The 12018-nt window shown below is 39.6% G+C and overlaps 1 protein-coding gene across 1 annotated transcript in view; it reads right to left on the bottom strand.

Annotated features, from left to right (window-relative positions):
- Window positions 1-4907: 4907 nt before the first annotated feature.
- The window catches only part of SLC15A1 (solute carrier family 15 member 1), a 77403-nt gene continuing 70292 nt past the window's right edge, over window positions 4908-12018 (bottom strand). The window contains exons 19-23 of the mRNA XM_077158571.1: window positions 10937-11044; window positions 10717-10822; window positions 10002-10154; window positions 6415-6522; window positions 4908-5413 (exon numbers count right to left, since the gene is read on the bottom strand). Of these exons, the coding sequence (XP_077014686.1) occupies window positions 5222-5413; window positions 6415-6522; window positions 10002-10154; window positions 10717-10822; window positions 10937-11044 (667 nt within the window). The 3' untranslated portion in view covers window positions 4908-5221. The remainder of the gene's footprint in view (window positions 5414-6414; window positions 6523-10001; window positions 10155-10716; window positions 10823-10936; window positions 11045-12018) is intronic.

The raw sequence follows: 12018 nt of genomic DNA on the forward strand, positions 1-12018 counted from the left end.
GCTATAAACATCAGTGTGGAAATGTTCTTTTGTGTCCTTGCTCTCGTGTCCTCTGAATAGATACTTAGTAATGGTATTGCTGGATCATATGGCAATTCTATACTTAGCTTCCTAAGGAACTGCCAAACTGCCTTCCACAGCAGTTGTACCATTTTACATACCCACCAACAGTGGATAAGTGTACCTTTTTCTGCACATCCTCTCCAGCACTTGTTGTTTTCTGTTTGTTTTTTTTCTTTTATAATGGCCATTCTAGTGGGTGTTAGATGATATCTCATTGTGGTTTTGATTTGCATTTCCCTAGTAGCCAGTGAAGTTGAGTACCTTTTCATGTGCCTTTTAGCCATTTGTATTTCCTCTTCTGAAAAGTGTCTGTTCATGTCTTTTGCCCATATTTTAATTGGGTTGTCTTTTTGTTGTTGAGTTGACAAATCTCTTTATATATTCTGGATACTAAACTCTTATTTGATGTGTGGTGTGCCGGTTTGAAGCTATTATGCACCCCAGAAAAGCCAGGTCCTTTAATCCTCATTCACTATTGCTGGGTGGGACCTTTTTTGATTATTTCCATGGAGATGTGACCCACCAAATTGTGGTTGGTAACTTTTGATTAGATGGTTTCCATGAAGACGTATCTCCACCCATTCAATGTGGGGTTGCTTATTGGAGCCCTTAAGAGGGAACCATTTTGGAAAAAGCATTAGAGCCAACAGAACCAACAGTGTTCCAGGGAAGCCGTTGAAGAAGGCTGGAGAGAAAGCTAGCAGATGTCACCATGTGCGTTTCCAACTGAGAGAGAAACCCCTAATGTCATTAGTGTTTTTGAGCCAATACATCTTTCCCTGGATGCCTTAGATTGGACATTTCGTAGCCTTGCCTTAATTTGGACATTTTCATGGCCTTAGAATTGTAAACATGCAACTTAATAAATTCCCCTTTTAAAAGTCATCCCATCTCTGGTAAATCGCATTCCAGCAGCTTTTACAAACTAACACATGTGGTTTTCAAATGTTGTCTCCCATTGTGTAGGCTGCCTTTTTACTTTCCTGATAAAGTTCTTTGATGCACAAGAGTGTTTAATTTTGAGGAGACCCCATTTACCTATTTCTTTTTTCAGTGCTCATGTTTTGGGTGTAAGGTCTAGGAGACTACCTCCCATAACAAGATTTATAAGATATTTCCTTACATCTTCTTCTAAAAGTTTTATGGTCTTAATTCTAATGTCTAGGTCTTTGAACCATTTTGAGTAACTTTTGTGTAGGGTGTGAGATATGGATTCTTGTTCATTCTTTTGCATATGATATCCAGTTCTTTAAACACCATTTATTGAAGAGGTTGGCTTGACCGCCTTGTCAAAAATCAATTGTCCATAGATGAGGGTCTATTTCTGAACACTCAATTCAATTCCATTCATCAGTATATCTATCTTTATGCCAGTGCCATGCTGTTTTGACCACCACAGCTTTGTAATATGCTTTAAAGTCAGGTAGTGTGAGACCGCTCACTTCATTTTTCTTTCTCAAGATATTTTAGCTATTGGGGCATCCTGACCTTCCAAATAAATTTTGTTTATTTGTTTTTCTATTTCTGCAAAATAAGTTGTTGGGATTTTAATTTGTATTGCATTGAATCTATAAATCAATTTGGGTAGAATTGATATCTTAACTATCTTTAGTTGTCCAATCCATGAACACAGTAAGGCAGGACTTTTAGATACCTTGATTTTGGACTTCTAGCCTCCAAACTGTGAGTCGGTAAATTACTGTTTGTTTATGCCAACCAGTCTGAGATATTTGTCATGGCAGCCCTGGCAAACTAAGACACATATGCATTGAAACACTCCTCAAAATATCTGGCTTCTAGGGATAAGCTATGAAGTCCTGCTATTTCCAGTGTCCTTTTCAGGTGCTCTCCCAGCTTTCCCCAGTCCACATTGGATTGCACTTTAACACTCATCCAATGTTCAAGTCTTTGTGTTACTTTGTTTAGACACTTCTATTTTAGCCTGGAATTTAGGGAAAAGCATACAGTACACACACAAAAAATGGGGTCAAGGTAGGGCAGATGATCAGAAGTTATTGATCTGGCACCATATAACTCCAAACCATAACAAGTGTCATTGTCACAAGTCTTGCATCTAGAATACTCATACTGGCACTTGCCAGTTTTTATTATGCTTGGAAGAAATGGCCAAATAAATAGCTACAGGGAGAATTACTCTGAAAACTCAACCCTAATTAGCAAAGTACACATGCTGTCCTCCCTGCCCTCCTCATGTCATTAAAAGACCAAAGAAGGTCATGTAGGTGTCATTTCCATCCATACATAAAGCAAATTATAGGGTTATTATCAGAGTAAGTTGAGGGGCATGGAAATATTTCCTCATTCAAATATTTGGAAGCCCATTGTATACTAGGCACCCTCAAACAAGATTATTTTTCTCTTGATTATTAACAAGCAATCAAAATTGAATGCACATCACTGTAAGAATTGGTTTCCTCCACCTGAGGTACAATATGTAAATTACAGGGTAGATACAGTGGAGTGGCCAAATTAGTAGGCCCTTATATCTAGTCTTTCACACTATAATTTGTTAGACTTCTTCAAATTATACCCTGATTAAATTTCAATCATTTGTTCAGTTCTCTGTCCTTGAGTCTTACTGCAGCATAACTCAAGAGATTTAAAATGTTTGTTTAACAAACAGAGGCTCACCATGTTCTTGAGACTTAATGGCGAACAGGATGTACAGAGAGGTTTTAGTCTAGAGAAAACTTGACTATTTCAACTATGCTAAGGTACATGTGATGCCTAAGTGCTACCCTGTTATAGGAGAGCAGAGAGGAGCCACCACCCGATGGGGGTGGGGGGTGGGGGGCGGGGGCAGTGGGATAGGCAGGAAAATTCTTGAAGGAAGTGGCCCTGAGTCTTGAAAATGAAGAACATTCAGGCAAGTGTGGAAGAGGGGGTGGCTAGACTATAAATGTCTCAGGATTCGATTATTTTGTCTTTGGCCTGAAGACGAGAATTTGATGCATTCCTAGAATGGGAAGGAGTTCTGTGATGGTTGCATCAGAGTGAGTGGAAGAAAGGAAGTTGTATCCAGAGAGAAAAGAGCCTTGTAGGCTGCCACTTAAGGAATCCAGACTTGACACTAAGGGCAGAAAAATGTTTTTGATGATCACATATACATTTCTCACCCTGGACTTTGAGTCTCACCCTTCAATTGTGTCTCAATAGTGTAAAGATAAGTTTGTATTTCCCCTAATCCAGGAATCAGTTTCACTCTTCTGAGCTGTGGAACACTTAATCTAAGAGCAGCCATTTGTTTTTATGGGATTATAAAAGATGAATCATCCTGTGTCAGATACCTGGGAATAGTTAAATGAGAAATATCCATAGGATAAATTAGGTATTGTTTACAATGTTTTAGAAAAATATTTACTCAGGCCAAAAAATGTTCATGAATACAGAAAAAAACAGTACAAGATGGTATGTATTGTGATAGTTTGAAAGTGTTGTGTACCCCAGAAAATCCATGCCCTTTCCTTTAATTCTGATTCAATAGTGTAGGATCGAAATCCTTTTGATTAGATTATATCTATGAAGATGTGGCTGCTCAGTTGTGGATGTGGCATTTGACTAGATGGAGATGACTCTGCCTATTCAGAGTGGGTCTTGATTAGTTTGTCAGAGTACTTTAAAAGGGAAACATTTTTGAGAAAGCTCAGAGCCTATGCAGATACTTGGAGAACAGTTGCTCCAGAGCTGACAGAGACACGGATGTTTGGAGATGCTTGGGGTGCCGACAGAGAGAGCAGATGTCTAGACATGGGCACAGCCCAGCAGATACAGCTAAGTGCCTTCCCATGAAATGCTAAGCAAGCCAGAACCCAGAATTGTGTCTTGGAAGAGCTAAGTTGAATGCCCACAGATGCCAAGTGAGGAACCCTCATAGGAAACAAAGGCTGAGAACAACTGAGCCCAGGAGCAAGGGCCTAGCAGATGCCAGCCATGTGCCTTTGCAACTGACAGAGGTGTTCTGGACAGCATCAGCCTCTCTTGAGTGAAGGTAACCTCTTGTTGGTGCCTTGGTTTGAACATTTTCTCAGCATTAGAACTGTAAACTTGTAACTTATTAAATTCCCTTTATAAAAGCTGATCCATTTCTGGCATATTGCATTCCAGCAGCTTTAACAAACCAAAACAGGTACGAATATACAAATATACAAACATATATAAAAATAGAAGGTCTCTAGTAATAAAAGGGAAGTCTAGATATGTATTACACTGGGAAAAATAGAACCAAGAAGAAATAAACACCAATGTTTCTCTCATGTCCCTGGGATTTAAGTGGGGATTGCTTTTGTTGATGCTTCTGAAGAAACTTTAATGAGCATGTACTGCTTTCAGAATCAAAAAACAGATTTATTTTCCCAAAAACACATGCTTTTTTTTTCATGGGCAGGCACCGAACCCGGGTCTCTGGCAATGGCAGGCAAGAACTCTGCCTGCTGACCTGCCATGGCCTGCCCATGGACACTTACTTTTAAGAACAGGGATTTATTTATACCATTGAAACTCCAAAATTCATCACTGGCCTTAACCTGAGTGTCGTTTGAATTATATGTAATTTTTAAAAAGGTAAGACTTAAAAACAAAAACAGCAGCAGAAGGTAAAGTTATAAATTAATACTAGCTGGTATTTATATACCATTCCCAAATCTGTAGAATCACTTTTGGCATTGGCCTCTACCTCATTCAACATGGGAGGGCTTTAGTGCAAACAACATGGATCAAAAAGTTAAGTTAACCCCAAATAACTTTATTCTGTGTGGCAGGAAGGCGTTAAATGCAGGGTATGTATTCAGTGAAAGTGTGTGTGTGTGTGTGTGTGTGTGTGTGCATTTTAACTTTTTTTTTTTTTTTTTTTGCATGGGCAGGCACCAGGAATCGAACCTGGGTCTCTGGCATGGCAGGCAAGAACTTTGCCTGCTGAGGTGTGTGTGTATCTTAAATAAGACTTTAAAAAATAATAATAATAAAGACTCCATCCAGACTTTTTAGGTTCACTGCTGGCTGCTTAGAAAATAGCTTTCGTGTTTGGTTCACAATGCTGAAGCCTCCCCCATCAGATGCTGTCCAACAGTGTCCTGCCGGGTGGAGAAAGAAGCCATGGAGTTTGTTGGACTTTGACCATCATTCACTTACTTCTTAACATTCACATCTGGGTCTGGGACGTGGGACCCATTGCAGTATATGGATTATCCTTTTCAGCTCTCTTTTTCTTTTCATCTTTATCAAACTGAGCTTCAATCTCTGCTGGATTGACGTAAGTATAGAATCGGGCCATCACGGCAAATATTATACAGACGACCAGAAGCAATGAGGCAAATAGAACGTACTCAGCCCACTTGAAGGAATTGGAGTTGGAGCAAGAAAACAAAACAAAACAAAAAAAGTACAGGTTATGCGAATGTAGATAGCTCATATACATTTTTCATCATTTACAGATGAAAAGTACCTTGAAATTAAATTACTGTGGAAAACTGGTAGGCTGTTGCCACAAATGCAAAATAGTTGATTATTGCTATAGGTACATAATGGTCAGCTCTTTTTGAATGCCCAAGTAGATATACATACTTTTTGTAATACCACCAGGATCCAAAAGCACAAAACTTGGGGAAGATGACAGAAAATGAATGAAACGTCCCAGCCTTAGGACACATATGGCTGGCCTCTGGGAAGCTGTGGGCCAGGACAACTTGAAGCAGGATCCTTGAGGGGAAAGAATGCGCTGAACTATACCAAGCAAGCAAAGACCCGTTGGTTATTTCTACCCTTGTCAACACCTGGAACCCATAAGATCCCCGCATTAGCACACATTCTGATGAGACCCACTGGGGGAAGTAATAGGACTGACCGGTAAGGGACCACTTTCTTACGAAGTAGATATACTGAAGTGCTGAAGAAAAGAATTTGAGAACCTGAAAAGACCCCTTTTTAGTTTTCAATGGAAAAATTTACAACAACCTCTAGAATGGTTTAACTTTGGGTATTCTGAATGTTTCTGGATAAAATAATGGGTTTGGAGCCATTCAGCTGCATTCATCGAAGCTAGGAGAGCTCTTGCCTCTTTGATAGTAAACCATGTTAAGTTGTATGCATGTTGATGCAATGCAGTTATTTTGGTTTTCAAAACCTAACTGTATAATACTAAGTGGAAATAAGAAGAATCAATACGCACATTGCCATAAAGGCTATCTGGCAATAGCCCCATCTGGTAGGTCAGATGGTTTCATCTGCCATTAGCCCAGAGGACCATGTACCTATAGAGAAGGTTAGGGATGGTCATCATGATGACCATGCACAGATATGACAGAGGTCTGTATGATCTCCTTTTCTGCCCAGTACCTTCTCACTGAATTGGCCTGCCCCAGCGATGATAAGCACAATGATGTTGCCAATAGCCACTGTCAATAGCCATCCAGCTTGAAGCACCGACTTCATGTTGGAAGGAGCCTGTGGAAGCAAAATAACGTGAATTCCATTCTAGATTGTAACCTCAAACTAGGAGAACATGACTCAGTGACTCATTTAATTAAGTAGTCAACTCCTCAAAATGCATATTAAAAGCCAGTTTAGTTTAAATGTAAAAAGAATAATCACTTGGGTATCAAGAGTCCCAAGAATCACCTGGTATAACCATAAAAAGTCCCTTGTTTCTCTCCTTCCACATAGCTGCAAAGTTGTTATCTTAGCTAAATAGAAAAATCTACATGGGGACTGATTTTATCTTTACAGAAGAGTTTCAAGCAAAGCCACCCAGTATAACATTGTCTTCCAATGAACATGTTCATTGTTCCTTCCAGGAACATTGATTCCTGGAAGATGAGTCCAGGAATCTCATCTCTGGACTGTAAGTTTGCTCTTCTGTGAGCTTCTCTGCCACTTCACCAAGATCTCTCTTTGAATTCTTGCCACTTGTGTTACAGTCATGTCCTTTATCAGACTATACGATCAATGCAGAATGGTATCGTCCAACTCATATTTACAGTCCTTGCCTTAAAAAATGAAGTTATTAGGCATTGTGTGGATACAATGAAATATATCCATAGTTTAGATAAAATAGTTTCGAAATTAAGCTCTAATTTAGGCATTGGAAAAATTTGCTTCATTGGTCTAATAGTCTTAAAAGCAATAATAATTTTTTAAACTTCTTTTTTTTAAAAGTCGGGCTTTAATCAGTATGTTTACTGGAAGGTACAAAGCAATCTCAACTGAACCTTTAAGATATTGAGGACATTTGTAAAGAACAGTGTTACAATAGTTAATAACACTTGGTTGCTTTGGAATGTAGAGTCTCTCGTGATGACCCTGGTAGAATCTTTGATATGGTGTTTTCCTAATTAAGACTCTAAATTTATAGTGTAACATTGTGTGACTATATGCATATATGTGTATATATGTATTCATGAAGCTAAACAGAATGATAATTTTGTTTAATGAAGACAAGACTTCATGATTGTTTTTGTTTTTTGGCTGCTAAAACAAATACCATAGAGTAGGTTGGCTTAATTTATTAGCTGTGGTTTCAGGGGCTAAAAGACTTGTTTCTTCTCAGGATCATAATCTTCTGACTGGCCAACAATATTTGGGGTTCCTTAGCTTTTCTGTCATGTGGCAATGCACATGCAGCTGTCTTCTTCTTTCTCTTTCAGGTCCCATTGACTTCCAGCTTATGACTGCTCCCCATGGCTTCTCCATCCATGTCCAGTTTCCTTTGCTTTATAAAGATGTCAGCCATATTGTATTAAGGCCCACCCTTATTCAGTTTGGGCACTCCTGAACTAATAACAACGTCAAAGATTCTATTTACAAATGGGTTCACACTCACAGACCAGGAGCTGGGATCTGACTATGCCTTTTGTGGGGGCATGATTCAATCCTTAAAAGTCTACTTTGTGGATTCCAAAAAGATATTTTTTCCACATGCAAAATACTTTCATTCTGTCACAACATCCCCCAAATCTTAAGTCATTTTAGTAATAATGCTGAGTATAAAGCCTCATGAAAATTAGATATGGCTGTGGTCCACCCTGGTACAAAATTCCTCTGTCTGATGGACTGGGAAAACTAGAAAACAAATTATCTGCTTCCAATGTCCAAAGGTGGGCTAGGCACAGGATAAATATTTTCATTTCAGTATGGAGAAACTGGGAGGAAAACAGGAGTCACAGGTCCCAAACCTGAAACCACGCAGGGCAAACTCCATTGGATTTTGGTCTGAGAGTCATCTATGGATCAGTGTTTTGTCCACAAGGCCTGGTGAAGCAGCAGCCTCACCCCTTCCAAATGCTTGCGCAGCAGCCATGCTCTCCCAGAATACTGAGGTGAAGGCCTCACAATCTCCAAGCACTGGGGTGGTGGCAGTCTTCTTGAACAATGGGTCACGAGGCCTGCCCACTGCAACTACTGGGGCAGATGTCTGGCCCTCCAAGGCCAGGGCTGGACCCACCCTTTCCATGCAAGTGGGTGGGCCTGTTCTCAGGATCCAAGGAGATCTCTTCCATCCAGACCTCAGCTTCCACACTTCTGCCCTTGAAGTTGTTTTTCCTTCAGTCATCCCTTCTCTGTCCCTCTCAGGCACTGCATCTGTTCATACAGATTTTGCAAGAATCTTTTCAGCTTCGTTTGTAGTTCCAGGATGTCCAAACCATCAGATAAGAGAACATTCCACAGATCCTTCCTGGATAACTGCATTTCCAATCTCGACTTTCTCTGAAATGGCTGACTGGATCAGTGTTCAGCCACACCCTCTCTTGCTAAGGTTCATTCAGTGCATGAAGCTGACCATGACAAACCCTCACAAGGAGCCCTCACAATTTCTGAAAGTTCAGGGAGGTTCCTGATAGAGCTGCTTCTCACTCTTGTCTTGGACCATACTATGTGGATAGGGTGAGGATTTTCCACATTATCGGTTTCTGGTTTCTTTGTGTTTAACAGTTCAACCCTTAGTTTCTCTCTTTCTTTTCTCATTTCACCATAAGCTGCAAGGAGAAACCAGGCTGTAACTTCCACACTCAGCTTGGAAATCTCCTCAACTAAATATCTAAGTCCTTTGCTTAAAAGTTTTGCCTTCTATCTGACATCAGAACACAATTTCACCAAGTTCCTGCCACTTTATAACAAGGATTGCCTTTTTGCCCCAATTTCCAATGACATAGTCATCATTTCCTTCTCAGGCCTCATCAGAGGTACCTTTAATGTCCACATTTATACCAAGAGTCTCTTCAAAGCAATCTAGGCTTTTTCCATCAAGCAGCTCACAATTCTTCCAGCCTCCACCATTACCAAATCCAAAACAGTTTCTTTATTTTTGGTATTAGTCATAGCAGCACTCTCCTTTCCAGTACCAAAAACTGTTTTAGTTTCCTAGCTGCTAAAACAAATATCATACTGTAGGTTAGCTTAACAATAGGAATGTTTCGGCTCACAGTTTCAGAGGGTAGAAGGTTGGCTTCTTCCTGGGGTCAATATCTTCTGGCTAGCCAGCAATTTTTGGAATTCCTTAGATTTTCCATAACATGGCAATGCACACGACAGCTGTCTTCACCTTTCTCTTCTGTGTTCCACCAACTTCTGGCTGCTCCCTATGGCTTTTCTTTCTGTGTCCAATTTCCCATGCTTATAAATACTTCAGTCATATTGGGTTAAGACCCACCCTCATTCAGTTTGGGACCACCTTAATTATTAACATCTCCAAAGGTCTACTTTACAAATCGTTTCTTACCCACAGGACCAGGGGCTGGGACCTGAACATACCTTTGGTAAGAGACATGGTTTAGTTCCAACAGTGACCTCAAAGACCTTACTCTGTGGAAGATACCATCGTGCTTTCTAGAAATTTTTAAAACTGAAACACAGGCAGATTTTAAATCAACTCCAAGGCAGGGGTGTAGGAGAGGAGTAGTAGTAAAAAAAAAAAATTAACAAAAGACCTGAGAATATGAGAACTCCAATCCAGTGACAGAGAAGACCACCTCACCGCAGGTGAGGAGGAAGTACTGTGGGATTTGCAGAGCCATGCTAACTGTGTTGGGTGAGATGTCTGTAAAGCCTTCCCAGGCAGGGCAGTCTGTGTGGGTTTCATTCTAAAACAAAACGGCAAATGGGGAGGAGAAATTAAAATCTATATTGCTTTTAGAATAAACATTTTTTTAACAGGCAAACTGAGTTTGACCTTCTAGGGTTATGTCATACGATTTAAGTATGTATTTTAAACAGATATCCAACACTGCATTTTACATGATGATAGAGTGTCCTTGGTTGGATATGGAAATACATCCACTCTAATTTTCCTTTTGTATAAGAGAACATATTGGAAGTTTGAACACATTTCAGGTTTGTTTAAAATATTGCTGTCTCTTTGAACTAAAAGTTTCTAAGAGCCATGTTAATAGTCCCTAAGGAAGCATCAGAGACCAGTTAATATGAATTTCCAGCCAGAGTAAATCAATCTGTTGAGTTTTATTCTAATGGTTAACTTAAGTCAATGATAAGTTAAAGAATTAGTGGTGAATTAACCTTAGGCCATTTAAAATATGTAACCTAATACTACACTTGTTAAATCATTCCCATATCCTAAGTGTTTACAAGGGCTCATACCACTAAACTTTAAGTAGCATCTTTGAGGTAATGTGATGAGTTACAAACCTTTTTTATTACATATGTGTATGCACCACCGAATTCAAGGCTAGGAGTTTTGAATTCAGTTTTACATTGTGACGGAAACACTGCTGGGTTTATGTTGAAGGATTTTCTATTAAAAGAAAGAATAACATAAGTTAGCATTCTTGCTATTAAACATTTGAATATATTGTTTAAAGAAAAGACACAAAATCCTCCAACTTTGGAGCAGAGTGTTGGTACTTACACGCCAGAAGGGAAAAAATGATATTTGCTGGCATTGTGACTGGTGACATTTTCATAAACTTTCCCATCCATTGTGATGCTGATGCTCTTGTCAAATGTATTTACAAATCTGAAACAGACAGCCATCTATCTTGTAACCAAACTATGTATGCAATTATTTATTCTAGGCCACAGTACATGAACCTGAAATTGGGCTATGTTCTATTTTTGAAGGGATTTAGTATCTTTACAGAAGATTCTTGGATTTTAAAGGCAAAAAGTCAGCAATCCTAGGTTTACCCTTCCTCACCTACTCATGAGAGCACATCCATTAGAATTTATGTCACAAAGCCTTTATGCATTCTAGGTACTGTTACAGTTTGCAGATATTAATGAGTTCAATAGTATTTTGAGATATTAAGGAAAGATTGAAATATGTACTGATCCCTTCCCCTTCAAGAACACAGCCACATCTTTGTGTTCCTTGCTTCAGGAGCTTTAGAGCTAAAGTTGTAAAGAGCCAAAAGCACAAGTTATCCAGTACCTAAAAGATAGCCACCAATAGGGCTTTTGTGGGGGGAGCTGGGGAGAAGACTAACAATTTCCTTTACCTCTAGGACCCTCGCAGGGAGGGGCTCCAAAGATTGGCAGTAAAGAAGTGGGCCAACCCAGCAATAAGAGACAAAGTTTTGAGGAACTCCCCTCAGATGGTAGAGACATGTATGTGTGGTCGTTTCTACAGTAACAGTGTCTTGCATGCCTTTTTTCTGGAAGGCAGCTTAGAACAGAATATTCAACAAGACTCAGTACTATATCCGAAGGCTTTCAGTCTCAGCAAAGTCCCCGGTGCTTAAGCATCCCATGGAACCAGTGGAGCTGTTTGTCTTCAAAGGACCATATAGGTGGTGAACAGCGTAGACAGATGATTAGAGATCTGTTCCTTAAATGTTCTAGGATATAGAAAATCCTGAGACTCTTGTACTACCGTGGGGAGATGGAAGCGCTGCCCAAAATAAGACTAGTTGCTTTTCCCATCACACAGGCAAGTGAAGGCTTATAGAAGATTATCCACTTTAGAGAACAAGAAGTAATAATACTATATAC

This window comes from Tamandua tetradactyla, chromosome 4 (genome assembly GCF_023851605.1).
Source record: "Tamandua tetradactyla isolate mTamTet1 chromosome 4, mTamTet1.pri, whole genome shotgun sequence".
In the NCBI taxonomy this organism is placed as follows: domain Eukaryota; kingdom Metazoa; phylum Chordata; class Mammalia; order Pilosa; family Myrmecophagidae; genus Tamandua; species Tamandua tetradactyla.